Source organism: Pseudopodoces humilis, chromosome 2 (genome assembly GCF_049639895.1).
Source record: "Pseudopodoces humilis isolate 2021_Gansu_Grassland_sample_001 chromosome 2, ASM4963989v1, whole genome shotgun sequence".
Lineage (NCBI taxonomy): Eukaryota > Metazoa > Chordata > Aves > Passeriformes > Paridae > Pseudopodoces > Pseudopodoces humilis.
The window spans coordinates 17,510,971-17,529,421 of record NC_142201.1 but is presented as its reverse complement, the minus strand read 5'-3'; the positions used below and the strand labels follow the sequence as shown (position 1 = coordinate 17,529,421).

The 18,451-nt window shown below is 43.7% G+C and overlaps 1 protein-coding gene across 1 annotated transcript in view; it reads right to left on the bottom strand.

The window, feature by feature from the left end:
• Nucleotides 1-15,703, bottom strand: part of GPM6B (glycoprotein M6B) — a 106,454-nt gene extending 90,751 nt beyond the window's left edge. Inside the window, exon 1 of the mRNA XM_014250531.2 lies at nucleotides 15,522-15,703. Coding sequence (XP_014106006.1) covers nucleotides 15,522-15,525 — 4 coding nt within the window. The 5' untranslated portion in view covers nucleotides 15,526-15,703. The remainder of the gene's footprint in view (nucleotides 1-15,521) is intronic.
• Nucleotides 15,704-18,451: the final 2,748 nt, after the last annotated feature.

The following is an 18,451-nucleotide window of genomic DNA, read 5'->3' as shown; positions in this document are numbered from 1 at the left end:
ATTAACACATAGTCTGTGGTGGAGAATATATAAACCATCTAGACAAGAGAGGCCAAAGCCTCTGTCATTCCTACCATCACATTAATTACATTTACTGGAGACTGAACAGGTGGCAGCAGAGAGATTTGACAAAACAATTCCTTAGTGTGAAGCAGCCTAACACCTAAGGAAGCTGAACAGGGCGAAAAGAAATCTATGCAATTATTTCACAGCACTGTAAATTAATTTCACTTCCAATTTTCATTGGTTTTATTGGAATTTTGCAATTGTTGTAAAAATCCAGCACAAAATCCGAAAGGAAATTCTCCTTTTCCTTCTAAATTGGGGTTTGAGTACGACACGCGGATTTTCATTGACAGCTGCTTGTCCCAGACTGCCAAAGCCACAGTGGTGAAAAGATACTCTAACAGTAGTTATAGACAGCTTCTCTTCCCTCACTGGGCTACCTCCCTGACTGGTTTAGTAAAGGACAGATGTTGTGCATGACCCAATTGAACACCCTTGTATTTTTTTTGTTATGGCTTTGGGGAAGGAAGAGAATGCTGCATGCAAAATTCAGTGTTGATTAAAAAGCACTAACATTTGGCTAAGCAAACCTCAGTTTAGCCCCCTGGGCCTGTCTGACCCACTAACCACTGCTTCCTAACTGCTCTGTTATGGCAAAGTTTGCCTGGAAAATGCAGAGCTTGCAGAGCAAAAGAATATGACCCTTACATCAGTTTTGCAACACTTCCTTAATGACATACTCTGAAAAATCCCACTCCCACACTCTCAAATTTATTGGTTATAAACTACACATTTGTAACAAAGATGTAACAACTGATGGAGCCTCTTTAGTTACCCAACAGGGATGAACTGAAACATATTCCTGTACAAAAGAGCATAAAAACCAGGGGCAGGTAAAGTGGAACACACTGAGCCTTTTTTTCCCCCAAAGCAATAGCAAAGGTACTAGAGTTATGTAAGCAGAAACATGCTAGAACTGCCTCTTGCATCACCAAGTTTCTCAAGATCTGGTGCTCAGCTCAACTCCCAGTTCTAAAGCATGAAAGCCTTCATCTTTTATTATGAAATAGAAAAAAAGAGAGGAAAAAAAAAAGAAAAAAAAGTAGATTTCCATTCATCACCATGGAAGAAGGAAAATTTGAAGTAAGTACCAGCCACTAAATGCTCAGAAAACAAACAGCGAACAAAAGCCTCCAAAATAATAGCAAGTCTTGTGACTTTTTTTTTCAGCATTCGAGGACTACAACAGACAATGGCTGGATAGGAGCAGGAACCAAGAGCAAAGATTTTGCAGTGTTAAAGCACTAGGCATCTGCAGCTCTCTGAAGGACACTGATCCTTGCACAAAAAGCAAGGAGACCACAAAGAGATGCTCTCTAGAGAACATGAGACACTTTACAGCTAGTGGGGGTTAATGGTATCTTGTAAAAATGTGATTCTTCGAAAAGGGATAAGGGACTGCCATGTTTAGATATTATCAATGCTTAATCATTCTATAGGAGTGCAGAAAATTATGTTTAGTAACCTCTAATTTCTCATATTTTCAAAAGATAAGTTAGAACTTCAAAGGAAGAATCAGGGAAAATCAGAGCCAAAAATGATGTTTCTCTGTACAACTCATATTTGCTTCCCTTTCCAATTGTTCCCAAGCTGAGGGGATGTCCAATACGAGTCTTCAAACTACGGATCAATTTCATTTCACTGCAGAGACAAATCTTTCAGAGGAAAAAAAAAAAAGGCAGCATAACACAATGTGCATGTCAAACATTTTTTTCCCAAGAAACATTTCAGTTTTTTGAGAGAAAGACCTTTCTAATACAAGTATCCTGCTTGTTTGGATCAAAACTAATCCTACTGGTTTTTGTTTTTCTGCCAACATCAGCTTTTTAAACACTGTAAAAACAAACAAATGGTGAAAAAAGAATATTCACTCCATCACCAGAGCACAACCATGGAGGACCTTACCACACCACTGTATGGTACAGCAGAACAAGGCAGGAGCATCAGGGCATCCAGGCACTACACCAGAGAAGAATTTGGGAAAACACTTTAGCAGCTGCCAATGGTTCCTGTCTGAAAAACGTCTTGGAAAACAAGCAGCACAGCTGTCATATGAGAGACCTTGAAACTGGCACTTTGTAGTTGTGACCTGATGGAAAGACAACCCGATGCAAAATGCTCCTATTCAAAAAACAGCTTTAATGCATTTTTTTATCAATTATTTTATTTATTTTATCATTATTTTACCTGTTTACCTATTACCCAGCCAACAAAGAGGGCTTGAAGAAACCTTAAAATGGTGTCGTCTACATATAAAGACAAAACAGGCACATCGTCTAGCTCATGGGAACAAAAACCACAAGCAAGGGACTTTGAGCCTTCAAACTGATGAAGCTTCCATGGTTTGAGATTAAAACTGTTGCACTCTTGCTTTTCTTGAATTTCCCACACACAGATATAAAAGGCAATGCCCTTAAAGCTCAGAGGACTTGGATTTATGCAGTAAACTCCAAGCAGCCCAATTATGTTAACTATTTTAGACACCCATGAGAAGAACAGCATTCAGGTCAGTTATGCACACAGTTATCTTTTCACTCTCCATTTTCTACTCCCATAGTGCTGGCTTTCTGGAGATGGGACAGCCAGAGACCCTGTTGGCCACCAAGCCCTTCACCCTGTCAGAATCCCACCAAGGTTTGTGCTTTGTGTTAGCCAAGCCTTGGTTTCCTCCTCAGACATGAGTGGTCTCATATAAACAGATACTACCCCAGTTACTGAGCTGATGGAATGGCAGGAAATGAATGATGTGGAAGCAAAGGGAAAGATTTAGCAGAGCCAAATACTGCTTTAATAATCGTGCCCTAATTCAAACCAGGCTCCTCTAAAGCAGGTCAGGTTAATTTTAATTACTACGCAGTTTTTTTTTTTTCTTGGCATAAGCCAAAGAGGTTCACATCAGAACCACAGGAACCACTTGGGAGGCAGGAAGCTGCTACACTTATCCTGTGAGTACCATGACCTGAATCAATTAGTATGCAGTGCTGCACATTTCCTTAAATCATCTCCAGTGCATACATTCCTGGTCTCACATCCAGGGTCACCATAGCTATGAGTGAAACAAAAGACGGTGACGCTTGCTGGCAACTGCTGCCCTGCCTCTTCCACGTGCCTGCAGGGGAACACAGCTGCTGGAGCTAGCATTTGGGAAGGTATTTCCTTGAGCAAACTCCTAACATGCAAATGCAGGTAAGCCCACACACAGCTTCATGAAGAGACTAAAGAGCTAGCGTTCCCAAGCAAAACTGGAAACGAAAAAGTCTGCATGCCAGCATAAGATTGAGTTAATGGGCAATTTAAGATGAAGTGAATAGAGATTAAGTTTAGGTTACTACATGAACCCTGAGAGGAGAGAAGCTACACAGCCCAGGCAGAACACTGCCAGATTTCCACACTCTGAAGCTTGTGCCATAGCACATACAGGGGCATCCTCATTACCCTCTGATTTGAAGCCACCTACTCCACAGGGCTTGATGTAACCAAAGACTGTCAGCAGCCTCCACAAACACAAGGAAGACTCTTTTGTGCAACGTTACTGTTACATCTGAAGAAAGCAATTTCTGTTGTATTTCATTAATAAAACAAACAAACATACAAAGCAACAACAAAAATACACCAGGAGGAAAAAAAAAAAGCTTGTCTTCTTTCACACTAAGCCCAGAAAGGCCATATGAGCACCCTCCTCAAAAACCCTTGCAGAAAAGATCACAGATGTCCAAGCCATGGCCTACACTTTGTCCTGCAGCCACAAAATCTCCTGATCATTCCAGTCTCCCACAGAAGGGACACGGACAGTGAGTACACAGCTAAGAAGTTCTGGAATCCTGATCTCCTCCTCTCAAGCTTCATATTTTGTATCATCAACTTCAGTGCTTAAGAGAAACACAGCTGCCTTGGCAGGACATGCTCAAGGAAGAAAGGCAGTTTCCAAGACAGTAAGTGCAAAAGCTCCTTAAAGCCATGATGACCTTAGGGGAAGGATCTTAAAGGAATTGCCAGTATCTCCTAGCAGGAAGCACTGGCACAGTACATACCAAGTGCTGTGGAAGGCCTGAGATGCAGGCTGTCACCAGGGTGCTCTTCCCGGCTGTCCCCTTCAGGACAAAGCAGGGTACACAACAGCTGCCAAGCCTGATGGCTTTAAGTGTCACAGTTCCATCTTCTGTGTCTGCCACAGGAGAGCACAGGTTACTGCTACAAGTCCACTCATGATGTGAAACTCACCTGCATGCATAAAATGTCTCTGGCAATACTGAATGTCTCTGGGACCACATGCAAAGGCTCAGGATAAATTCAATTTTGGGATACTGCTGTGATATCAGTGATTTAGCCTGACACAAGAAAATAGCAAACAAAGGCAAGCTTAACAAGGCTAAGTGTAAGGTCCTGCACCTGAGTCAGGGCAATCTCAACCATGCATACAGGCCAGACGGTGAGTGGATTGAAAGCAGCTCTGCCAAGAATGACCTGAGGTGCTGGTGGATGAAAAATTGACTTTGAACCAGCAGTGTGCACTTGCAGCCCAGAAAGTCAACTGTACTCTGGGCTGACTCAAGAGCAGCACGGCCAGCAGGTTGAGAAAGGTAATTCTGCCCCTCTAGTCTGCCAGCGTGATACTCCACCTGGAGCATTGCATCCAGCCCTGGGGTCCAGCATCCTCAGCACAGGACATCAACCTTCTGGAGCAGGTCCCAAGGAGGTTACAAAGATTATCAGAGGGCTGGAGCACCTCTCCTATGAAGACAGGCTGAGAGAGCTGGGGTTGTTCAGTTTGGATAAGAGAAGGTCTGGGGAGACCTTGTAGCACCTTCTAGTATCTGAAGGGAGCCTACAAAAAAGATGCAGAGGGACCTTTACCAAGGAGTGTAGTGATAGGACATGGGGAAATGCTTTAAACTGAGAAGAGGGCAGATTTAGATTAGACAACTAGGATGAAATTCTTTACTGTGTGGGTGGTGAGACTCTGTAACAAGATTCCCAAGGGAGTTGTGGAAGCTCCATCCCTGGAAGTGTTCAATGCCAGGCTGGATGGAGCTATGGTCTAGTGGAAGGTGTCCCTGCCCATGGCAGGGGAGTTGGAACTGGATAATTGTTAAGGCACCTTCCAATCCAAACCATCCTACAATTCCATGATTTTTCTCCTATGTTTAAACTTGGATAGGGAGAATAAATGTCTCTCCACAGAGATCTAAGAACCACATGCAAATGCAAAGCACAAGTGTCAGAGCAATGAAACATATGTAACAAAAAGCTTGACATATTTTCTGAGTAAGGCAATAGAAAACACTTTGTTTACAAGGTACAGGAGCCAACATAAGGGATGTTTCACACATGCAGAAGACAGACTACTGACCATGTGGGAAGTGGGCACAGCAGTCACGCTCACAAACACATATGGAAGGAAAAAGGCATGCTTCCCTCCTACTAATATCTACCAGTCTCTTCCCTAAAAAACAAGGGTTTTAAGGATCAAGTATTTTTAAAAGGATTACAGTAGATAACTTAAACAAGCATGATGGTATTTTCTGAATTGATAATCTTATATGATGGGAAAGAGCAAGGAGTGCTTTGGGAACTCACATTTTGGCTGGAGAACTGCTTTTCCCCTTCTGTGTCTTCTTATGAAGTCCACCATCCTGTTCTAGGAAGGGCATTCCCCAATACAGTACTCTCACTATAAAGAAAACAACAAGCCACTCCCCTCCTCCCCTCTCTGATGGGAGACAAAAGGCAGAGATTATGGGTTGAGGTAAGAACAAGTTACTGAAAACAGTGAGGAGATAAGAAAATTAACAGTACCAGTAACAACACTAAGAAAAAAAAGTATATAAAAAGAGGGTGATTTACAGGCAAATATGATCACCAAGCCTGGGACAGTGAAAAACGATGGCAGACACGCTACACATGCCACGCTTCCCCCACACCCCGCAAGCCATGCCTACGTTCCTCCCAGGTGTCCCTTACTTCCATCGCTGGCAGTGATGTGGGTGGTACAGAATAGCAACCCAGATACACCCACAAGGCTCCAGACCCTGCCCCCTCATGGCTACTGTACAAGAAAATACTTCTGTCCTGGCCAAAACCAGGACATGCTCATCAGTCTCTTCTCAGGAGTTCTGCACAGGAAGCCCAGTTAGCAGGCCAGAGGAACAACTAATGAACAAAGACACTACACTTCCAAGTAACTGGCAGGGTTTCTTTGGGGTTTTTTCCAACAGAAACTCAGGTACTGTTTCCATTCTCATCCCTTGGTTAAACCCTAACAACTCTGTGACAAACAAGGAACATTTCTAATTTTCTAACCACTCTGAACATAATTCTTTCTAAGAGGGTAAGTAATCTTCAGAAAGTAGATAGTCATCCTAAAGCCATCTTACTGACCAATTTTGCAGGTATCTCTACAGTCAAAAAGTACCAGTGCTATCTAAGATCAACTAATCAAACATGAAACAAAGTATTTTTATCAACTAAATGTGTTTTTGTAAGAGGGAGAAGGAACTAGTGCTGACTGTAACTACCCTGGCATTTTCCTGAACCTTTTTCTTTGCATGTTCTTATAGGAACAGAAGACTCAGTGTGCAGTAATTAACACAGTTATATGTCAGGTTTTAACAGCAGCTGGGACATTTCCATTAGCCTTGGCAACAACACTTAATCTTCCACATGTGCCATGCCTTTTTGTTACTGTGGAAATAGAAATCTAAGACTCCAACCTCCCTCTAGTAAAGCACTTAATTTTGCTTTAAGGAAGTGTCTCCTGACTTTCTGTTTATTTTAAAGCTGTTTCTTTTAAAGTCTCTCTGGTTTTCTGTCTCTAAGAGAGGTACATCAGTTACTTGGAAGTACAAGTCACAGTCACAGCTGCACTTGAATCGCATGCGTGCAAAACCAGCAAGCGCTTGTAGACGTCACATCATGGAGAAAGTCTTCAGTGGAGGATCAAATGCCAACAGGAATAAGGGGGGCAGGGAACTATCTACTCACACACCCCTGCCCAAAAAAACCTAGTGGAAAACAGCCTAGAGGGAGGGAAGGACAAGGTTTGACCATGATATCCAGTACTTCTGCTCTGTGAGGATAATGGAAAGAGCCTAAACCATTCTGGACAAGCTAGAAAGCTGATGGTAATGGGAAAACATTTAGCAGATTTTATGATGACAGCCATAGGAAACATAAAAAAAATCCAGAAATAAAGTTTTACAGGAATATAAAATAATTTTAATGAAATCTGCAGACTTCAAGGATGAAATCAATTGAGTCTTGACTCACACTGCTCCGTCATTTGTGTTTTGTTTCAGTTCCACCCCCTCCTTGAATACCTACCTTCAGTCTGCCAGTTACTTTAAATCAGCCTTTTCTGAGTCTTTTTACTCCTTCCTTGTTCTTTTTTTTTTTTTTGCTTTCCTGAAGTTTCCACCGAGGAATAAGAGGAATTTAGTATGTGATAGATTACAACAATTTCTCAAGCATGGTATTGCAAGAATATCAGAGGCAGATAACACAAAAAATATCGAAGAATTTTAGGAGAAGGTTTAAGATAAAGTATCTATTGTAGGCTTCTCATAGATAAAGTTTGAGGAGAAAAACAGGTATTTTCAAACTGTTCAAAAATAATTTAAAGAGCGAAACGAAAAATTGCAGGCTAAGCCCAGCAAAAATTACTTATCTGGCAATTTTTCATTCCACATCATTATTTAAGTCTCCAGACATAATCTGAATTAGGAGATTTTCATCAGACAGTTACCAAGCACAAGAAATCACCATTTCAATTTCAGCACAGGATGGGAGAAACATCTATGAAGTGAAGGTATACATTGCATGAGGGAAATAATTACTAATGCGGGCTCCATCAGTCACACATAGCAAAGCCCCCTCTGCACTGCATTCCTCGCATTAGCTTATGCAAAACTTTGGCTCAATGTAACTGTTATCAGCTTTAGTACCTAATAACTTCACTGGCTGGAGAGCAGGCAGTAACAGACCATGTACTGGATTCTGTTACATTCCCTTGACATGGCATGACAAGTATCTCAGAGATTTCAAGGCTTTTGTACCTGTGCCCATCACAGAGCATGAGCAGATGTTACATGAAGTGTTCTTGTTTTTACACCTTGCAAGTTGTGGGTTCTCCACAGATGTGCTGGAGCAAATCCCAGTGCTTGCACCAAAAGAACTCCAAATACTCCCACTAGACATCTCTATTTCCTCATGACTTTTTTTTAACGCACGCCTAAACAGCTCAAGAAAAGCATTTCATTTCCCACAAGGGAAGTTCCATGTGGCAAACTTATTTTCAGCTGTATGCTTAACAAATACAAAATCTCATTTTATGCTTTTGTTTGGGAAAGTGCATGACATTTATGTCAACACGGTTTTGGTAACAAAAGCCTAAGTTTAGACACAAGTAGCAATCACTTAAAACCTTCCAAAAGTTTTTCCTTCAAAAAAATAAAACAAAGAAAAAAGAAAACTATAAGATACAGAAAACACAGAGAACAAGAAAATTAAAACTACTTTAGTAAAGAATTTATGAAAAAGTACTCAAGATCCAGCCAGTGCTCTGCACTAGCTCAGATGTGCACAGTGTTTTTTGGCATTGTGTGTGCCAAGGACTCCATTCCAGAAATCCTTACAGAAAATTGCAGAACCGCGAACTTCAGAAATTTTAAAAAGAAGTCTAAGTTGATGAAAGCACTGTCTTATGCCATGAAACATTTGTGTCCATCAGAAAACACATATAAACCCATGGAATTAAAAAAAAAAAAGTGTGAAATGTCTCTTGAGGAGATAGCTAAGACCCAAGAGCAGCCACACAGCCAGGGGGGCTCCTACAGGGTGTCTGCAGGTGACTACAGGCAAACAGAGCTCACCTGCACCCAGCAGCTTCACTGACACATACTCAGCATTAGGACTGAGAAGCCTCAATGGATGGCAAAAACATGGACTAAAGGGTGAACCCAGACACTGGAGAGCCCCAGCCGTGCCTTGCTTGCAGCATAAGGGAGTTAGATTCCTTCCCACTTAGCTATCAGTGGTAGACTCCACTGCTCCAGCTCAGCAAAACAACCAGTAAGTATCCATTTCCAATATTGAGAAAACCAGTGCACTACTCAAAACATAATCCTCCTCTGGCTGAACTCCCATCATTTACTGTGGGTTTGGATCTCCCCACCAGCTGCATTGTTAACACAGGTTGTCCTTTCTGTCTGTTTATCCACAAACCAGCACCTGGAAGGCAAGCCAGCTGCTTCCTTATTCCTTCCTGCACAAGTTTTGTGTGCCTTCAAGTGTTTGCCTTCAGTGCAATCCAACTCTGATTTATGTATGGTTTACACCAGGGCAATTCTTGTATTTCCATTGCCACTGAAGAAGTGTATTCAAAGACAAGAGCTTTAGGCTGCAATATGCAGCAATTGCTCTATACACTTAACTGACATTCAAAAAACCCCAAACAAAATTATGAAAGCTGTATCTTATACTGGATACTTCAAATGAGTTCAAGAAGTCCAGTCTTGCTCATGACCCAGGTCCCAGCTATTTTTGAGCCACAGTCCTTTTCAACATCTGGCCCCAGGAAAAAAAAAAAAAAAAAAGTATCCCAAATATTAAAGTACAAACACATTTCTGAAAGCCCTTTTCTGTATATGTAACTTTAGGCTAAAATTTCCAAGTGTGACATGTGCACAACTATCAAAGAATAAAACAAACACACTCAAAAGTGATGCAGAGAAAAGCACTGAGGTTTGTACCTATCAATAGCTCTGTGGCTGGCACATCCTTCTGTTAATGAAACATAAACTCCATTCACATTTTGAAATTTACTGCTAGTCAAAGAGCTCCAAAACCAGGGAGAACAAAAGATGTTGAATTCTCATAGTTCTTTGTGTTGCTTGTAAATGTTTCCCAAGCCACAACTACCATGCAAGCTTTTGAGCCTAAAACCCAAGAGACAAATAATTATGGAGAGGAAGACTGCCAAAGCACCAAGACAGAGCAGCAATAGAAAGCAACAAACAGCTAAGAATTAAGTGGTGCATAGGATGCTACCTCTTTGTTACACTGGATGGTGACATCTCCACTGATGCCCACTGTCTTTATGGGGGTGGTGACAGGGTTTTGACTGGCACAGCCACCCCTGCACCAAAGCTGTCTCAAGTTCACACCTGCCTGCAGAATAAAGGCTGGGAAGGGATCAGGAGATGTGGATTCCTCTCTGTGTACTGTCAAGCCAAGTTTGCTTTCTTTGGGCCACAAGCTACATGACCTGGAAGAAGCCAGCTTGTGAGATGGACATGATGGGCTCTGTTTTGCCCTTTGACTACTGTGGGTATTGACCCAGTAATTGTCACCACACAGGACTCTGCACCTGTACAGAGAGAGGCTTGCAGGCTCAGCTGGGACCCAGCACTTTGATACAATCATCTTTGATGTGCCGCATGAGAACTAATCTATCTTTCCTTACATTTGCTCACACCAATGCAAACCCAGAGGCACTTGTACATAAATGGATTTTAAGGAGCCAGCCAAAAGAACAGAAAGAATCTTGATTTCTCTCAAACCAATGCAGCCACAAGCATGCATAAGCGAATCCTGGAAAATGAGCTCCCAAATGTCCCACCACATGCCTCACCAGACTGGAACCTCAGTGCCAGTGTGGGTTGCCATGTGCTCCATCATCTTCCACTACATTAACAGTGCGGGGCCATGAAGAGGTTGAATTTTTTACAGGTGGGCTCGAGGAAGGCAGCTCCCGTGTCTCTGTGCGAGCTATCGGCACCTCAGCGAACGGTGCGAGGAGTGCCCAGAGGAGCTGTGCTGCCTGGGCAGGTGCAGGGCAGGCGCTCATGGGGACCAGGTGTGTGCATGTCTGAGGAAAGGCAAAGGGCACACATGGCTGGGGTGCCTGTGGGGAGGTCAAACAGAAGAGAAATCCACCAGTGAGAAGAGCCGCCGTTGTGGAGAGTGAGGCAACGCAACAACACACGGCAGTTCCCTCAGCAATGCTTCACTTCAGCAAAATTCCACTGTTCTCCCACTTTTGAAAAGACAACATCACGTTTCTATCCAAAAACTATCAGTGGAAATAGAATAAGAGGTGTTATTTTGCATCTGGCTTCAACAACTGTGTATCTCTGAGAAGAGAGAAATCTTCACTAATGAATTGTTCAATGTGATACTGCTGTATGATGAAAAAAAAAGAGATAACTGGAAGCGGTCTTCACTGGGTTTGGTTTCAAATTTTCTTTCACCTTATCCTGAAATGGACTCTGGACTTATTTTTTTAGATAAAGACTTTAGATATTACTAAATATTGTTCAGAGAAGTTGTCCCTGAATGCTCCTTCCCTGGAAGTGTTCAAGGTCAGGCTAGGCAGGGCTTTGAGCAAGTGAAAAGACATCCTTGCAGATAGCAGAGGGGTTAGATTATTGATCTTTAAAGGTCAAAACAAAATATTATATGATTAGAAAACACCTGGAGACTTCAATTGGTTTTAAAAATTGTATGAATACTCTGAAAAAGACATGCAATCAGGCACTGACAGTTCAGACCTCCCAGAGAGGCAATCTATCATCCACTATGTATTTCTGAAATGTAACAATTCAAGATCTAGAAGACATTGAATTAACACACAGGACAGAAGATATCCCTTATTACAAAACCACACACTTAAAGAGAGGATGAGGAAGAACCTGTAAATATAGTGAAAACATAAATTGTTTACGATACCAGGAATATCTGAAATGCACAACATTTTCTCCTCCACCTCCTTCTCAGACAAGAAGGATTACAGTGAGAAGGCAAATGAAAAACCCAGCACAAACAGGTGCTGCAGAGATAGAGGAAGGGCAGCAGTATAAAATTTTGTATTTCACAGGTCTTATGAGAAGATAAATTCAATATTAGTTTCTTTTCTTTTAATGGGGTTAAATATGTTTAAGAGGTGTACAATTAAAGAAAATATGGACTATAACACTTGAAAATTGAAATCCAGCCATCCTTAGTGACCAAAGCTAATCCGATTTTACTATTAATGTTAGACACAAAAGATTTCAGCTCCTACCTGAATGAAGTGTACAGCTGAATAGAAAGAATTATTCTCTTTCAGGATTTGCCCACAGCTGTTTATAAGAAGAAAGCTTGGTTTAGGGAATATGTGAACCTACTTCAGACACACTTCATCTAAAAGCAAGGACCATTTCTCTGGATGGCAACAGCCCCTAAGCTGGAACTCCTGAAGATAATGCCTACAAGAAAGGGATGGTCTGCTCTGGGATGCAGGCAGGAACTACATGTACACAGAAGCAAGTTCTACTGATGGAGCTAGATGTGCTGGAAAAGGTGTGAAGGACAGGAGATGGCCCCAGTGTGACTCCTCTGGGAATTCCCAGGCCTTTAGTCTCCACAAGGCAGCAGTTCCTGCAGTGGGGCTTCAGAGAAATGGGACTAGAACCCACATAAAGACAGGCATCATTTCATCCTCTGTTTGCAGACAATGTTCTCCTTATCTCTTTCCAAAAATCGCATCAACTCAAATATAATATATGTACCCACTGCTACTTTTTTTAATAAAAAGCAACAGTTTGGAAAGTACAAAGAAGAAAAGGTGTAAAATTACAAAAACACAGAGTTCCCAAGAAATGACGTTGTATCATGCTTTTCAAACTTCTAGGAACCAAAAGTTTTCACTTTTCTTTTTTGTTGTTAATTTTGTAAAATAACAGCCCCCCTCCCCACTTTCTAAGTGAAACACTATGTTTTAGAGAGTGTGTGCCACAATGTAAGATGCCCATGGGTGGGACTTCTCACAGGAGATACACAAAGCAATGCACTGGTCATTACTGAGGACCCTCCATCCAGCCAGTGCAAACCCTAGCTGGTGTTGAAAATAGGATGCCAAATTTTCAGAAGTGCTGAGGAAGTCAAAAGCCCAAAGAACAATGGCTGCATAGGGCTCTCAGCCTCCAAAAAGGGAAACAAAAACCAGCCTGGGTAAGCCAGTCCTACATAAAAGTTTAGTGTGAGCAAGGACAACTCAAACTGTCTTAATGAGAAGCAGTCTAACACACCCCTGCCATCAGATGAAGAAGTTCAATAACAGCACTGGGGCTCCACACAAGGACTGGTGAGACAATCACATCAGCCTCAGTCTACCTAATGCCAAGGCAACAGTTATGCAATGACAGAAACAAAACGTTGTATTCATGGGGGACTGGACTGCCAGCTGACAAAGGCTTCTTTTTGAAGTACTTCATATGAAATTTCTGCTCCAAGTCCCCTCTCCTGACTGATCAAACTGCCATTAACTCAGACACAGCTTGGTCATCCAACAATGCTTCTAAGCAAAGAACTCGGTAGACCTTGGAATTTTGTGTTGTCATTATCATCATTATGAGCAAAATGTTCAAGAAAAGTTTTCTTGTCTTCACTCCCCTTTTCCCAACTGCTACATTCAGGACAACACATTCTATATGGACATAAATTATGTATTTCACACACTGTTGCAGACCCACAATGTGCAAGACTAATTTTAGTGCTTTTCTAAGATTTTAGTACTGAAATTAAGATGGCCTTCTCCTTAAGGTGAATCACTGACGAAGATTTAAAGCAGTGTCTTGATTTCAAACTGCCAGCAACTTAATTCACTGAAGGAAAACCATTTTCACACACTTAGCAGCAAAGACATTTAAGAACAATTTCACATGGAAATCAATACTTTCAAGAAGACAGTAAAAGCATTTCTTTCTTTCTATCCCTCTTCCCTTCCCATTCCAAGATTTATCAACCCATTTATTAATCCTATAGGACACCAACCCATGCCAGTAAAAGTGTAAGTTAAGAGGAAGATAGTAAGATACAGACAAGAAGAGAGGCTGCAAAATGTGCAGCTTCATTTAATATCAAAAGTTCACACAGGAAAAGAATAATCTAAAAAATGAGTATCAGAATATGGACACAAAAAATAAGCTTTTTGATGCTGCTAATACAGCTTGTTGGTTTGTTTCAACCACCAGAGCTGCTGAGGCTACAGAAATCAGTACTTTACTGTGCACTAAAGGGGGTGCAGAAAACTTACAAAAAGATTAGTAAAAAGACACTAATACTAGAGGAGTCTGATCTCTACTAAGCTAGGGAACAAAACACTTAATAAGCATTTAGAAATTAGGGAATTAGGTGATGCGAATTAATTTAACAAAGTAGCAACCATAGGAATTCTGTCAGCTTCCTTTAGCTTTGGCTGAGTAATTAATTTTTTTTCTTCTTAATTAAAACCAGAGAGTGTGCCAGCATCAGTATGTGCATATTAACACTCGGGCACGCACTGATAGCTCTGCTTTAGGAGTTGCAACCTCTAAGCAATGATATGCCAGCGGCGAACCAGACCAAAGATTCTGTATTTTTCTATCTTTTCTTTTTCCAAACCACCTAATTTTCATTACTGCTTAATTAATTCGGATGTATTGTTGGTTGAAAGAGAGCTCGCGGGAAGCAGCCCATGTACTAAAAGTCCCATGCCGAAAGGATGGGAATGCTGAAGGTGGGTGCTGATTGCCGACCCATGTGCACTACGAATCTCTCCCTCCCTAGGGCCCTATTTCTGCTCCTGTCCACACACTCACGCAAGCGCTACCCTCCCCATAAGTTTGGGAACAGAAGTCACAACTTTCCACCCACACCCACCTCCCTCCACCGCTGCAGAGCGAACAGCGCACCGCGTTATCCCAATGGCCCGCAGGATTCCCTAGCGCTCACACCTAAATGCATCACGCCTGGCACACGGGAGTACTCGGCGCTGCCCATCTCCAGAGGCACCTCCACTCTCCTCCCCGTGTCCCGAGGCTATCCCCCCTCTCCCGACCGAACTTCCCACCGCGGCGAAAGCTGACCCGCACCTCTGGGGACGCGGCTCTGGTGAAGAGGGGCTGCGCGCCCCCGCCCCGCCGTACCCCGAGGGGAAGCCGGGCGAGACCGAGCGAGTCCCCAGCGCCGGGCGGCGGCACCGAGCCCCGCGGAGAGCCCCGGGGCCGCTCCGGCCCCACGGCCACCCCTGAGCCCCGAGTGCGCCTCTTCCTCGGCTTTTGAGGGATGGACCGCGGGATGGACAACCGCCTCCGAAACTACATTCCGCATTCTGCATTATTGTTATCATCATCACCATCCACATTAATGGTTTATTTCCAGAGGAAGGGAGCGCTCTGCAGCTGGCGAGCACGGTCCCGTTGTCCCGCCGGACAGGGTGTCCCTGTGCCCGCTCCCGCTCCCTGCGCGGAGTTTCTGAGGCAGCGGCGCCGAGCGAGGCGGGCGGAGGGGCGGCCGCCCCCCCCTCCCCGCGCTGCCGGGGCGCTCAACAGGCGGCTGCCGCCCGCCGGGGCTGCCCCGCACCTGCCCCCGCTCCCAGCCTCCCCGCGGCTCCCCCGCGGCCCCGGGGCGCGGGCTCTGCCGCAGCCGCGCTCGCTTACCCATGGCTGGCTCGCGTGGTCGGGCGGTGCGGGGGGCGCAGGGCAGGGGCTCGCCGTGCCGTGCCGGGCTGTGCCGTGCCGGGCTTTGCCGTGCTGGGCTGTGCCGTGCCGGGTGAGCGGGCTGGCGGACGGCAGCGGCCGCAGCTGTGGCACTGGCGGGCTGGGCTGGGCTGGCCTGCGGCGGGAGCGGCGGGAGCGAGGGGCGGGAGCGCCGGCAGGGGCGGGAGCGAGGGGCGGCCCGGGGCAGGCGAGCGGGGCAGGGGGCACAGCGCCCCCCCGCGGCCACCGCCGCCTGCCGCGGGTTCGCGCTCGCCCCGTGCCCGCCTCCCGCAGGAGCGGGACAAGGGACAAGGCTCGTCCGCAGGGGCTCCAGGGACGGGCGGCCGCGGCCAGGCAGGAGCCTTGACTCTCTCGCCCGGGCAACCTTGGCAACCTGAGCTGCGGGCGCCCTTGACCTTCAGAGACACCTGCCCCTTATGTTTCACTGTGACAATGGCAAGGGCACTGTGTGCTCATACACGACATCATTCCATTACTGTCCATACCAGTGCTCAGCAATGTTATTCTTATCTTCACAGCCCCTTCTGAAGCGTCTCACGCCTCTTGACAGCGTCACACGGCACTGCGGGAGCGGCGTTCCAGCCACCGCCGTGCATGACGGTGCTCGCAGGGACTTTGTCATTCCTTAAGCACCGTGAGGGATGTGTGCTTTGGGAAAATTCGGTGAACGGGACCGGGAAGTAACAGACTGGGGAGTTCGGGCGCATATCGGTGCATCTCCCTTAGGAGATTACCAGTAGCCCCTTCTCCACACCTAGACATGTTGGAGGTAAATGACAGTGTCACACAGGAGTGATCCTTCACAGACACTGAAGACAGGGATGGGAGAGAGTGGCAAGGTCACTTTTTGAGTTTAGTTGCTTTCCTGAATTGGAGTTTTACCATTAGAGCAGTTTGATTGCTTCAGTTGCAAAGGCCAGTGCTTTAGACTGAATAAGTGCATCTACAGTGACTAATATCAATCAGATTGTGCTGATTTACATTAACTGGGTACTTGGCATGCATTTCCTTTGTCTTTGCCACAATAATACTACACTAATTTTCTCTTATTTATGGGCAGTGTAAGGATATATTTCATTTCCTCCTATGATCATTAACACATTAATTTATTCAATTATGTAACTATATTTTTCACCTCAAATTGAGATCGATTACTTAAGAATGTATTAATAACATTCAAAGGCAAAAGAGTGACAGAAGTGTGAACACTAATTTTCAGGAAAATTAGTTTGTACTTTGGAAATTCAGGCCCCTGCTCCCAAAATAGTGTGTGCACTCATTATAAAGTTGCAATGTTAATGTGTGGTTTCTTTTCCATTAACATAAAAATCACAGTCTCCTGGGCCAAAATGATCTGAGGCTTTTGCATTGATTAATGAACATATATGTTTTTCCAGGAAGTTCTGTGGGCTCAACACCATGCAACGCGGGATCAGGGAGTAAATGCCTCTCCTCTAACAGGCAATAAGTGGATTGATGGAGTAAGCCATTTTATAAGGATAGAAAAAAAAAAAAAATCATAGCTAAGCTGATCACTAGCAAGCTGCTTCCAGACCTCCCTGGGAATTAAAGTAGATGAGCTATGCACCTTTGAAAAATTAGATTAATTATGGAAGTAGCACATGACCCTTAACTAGAGTGGCACTAAATAGCACTGAAATATGGCAGGAACAAAATGCAAATGGTAAGAGCATCCCACTGTGTGCAGCACTATGTGCTGGTGAAGGTGTAAGTTAATTTTCTTTTTTAAAATAAAAATTAGTTGAAATTTATATTATTTTAAGTTTCTACAGCACACTTGATTAATAGCTTGATTTATAATAGAATCAACTGAAAAATGTCCTGTAATTCTGACTGTACTCACATTTATAGGTAACTTTGCATCATTGAAATCCATAGAATGAGTTCTTCAAGGGAAGTTGGTCAGTGCTGTCCAGACTGGGTTTACACACTTACACTGAAGTATGAGGCAGATATTCCTAAGGGAGTGCAAAAGAAGTTGTCCATATCAACACATTTGCAGTGAGAGGAGGGACTCACTTTCTGCCATTCTCACAAATGTTGGTAATTTTTCTCTCCAAAGGATAAGAAAAAGAACAGCTATCCAAATATTGGTTATGGCTCAGCAGTCAGTGGGGATTTCCACTCGCAGAGCTACCAAGTCTCTGATAAGTGAAGAGAGAAGTTGACAGAAGTTTTGGTTCCTTAAACAAAACTACACTGTAATATTCAATTGAGGCCAAGGAGATGGGAATACTTGAAATTTCTGCTAGGAATAGAAACTAATGGATTTCATTTCAGAACCAAGATGTCTGGAGAAACAGGTATTTCCCTTTTTGGGAAAGGCTTATGACTGGGTTCTGGTCCATGCTCTTGCTCTTGTATCTAGCACACAATGTAAAGGAGAAAGGCTGAAGTGTCCAGCATGTCAGCAAGCCTCTGTATTTGAATGGCTCCTTGGGTGCTATCACTGGTAGCTGTAAGGAAGGGCTAAAGACCTGCTGTAAATTATGCCAGAAGCCAGACTGATCCAAACAATCTCTTCATCAAGGGATTATAAAATGAGTGTTGCAGATTTGCTCTACAAAAGAGAAAGTGAAGGTTAGAATTCTGCATTGATTTATGTAATTTGTCTACATTGGGTAAAAACTTTTTCCACAGTTTAGGTGATCTGCAAACATTTTTTCTATGTGCAGAGTTACCCTAATACTAAATCATGGTACTAGGTGTTTCAAGACACCTTCACTCCCTGTAGCAATATGCTTGGATTACCTCCTAACCTCTTCTGGAGCAGTATGTTCCTCTCTGGAGATGTTTTAAGGGGGGCATTTCATGTTCAGAAGAAAATTTAACTTCAGCTTCAATATTAG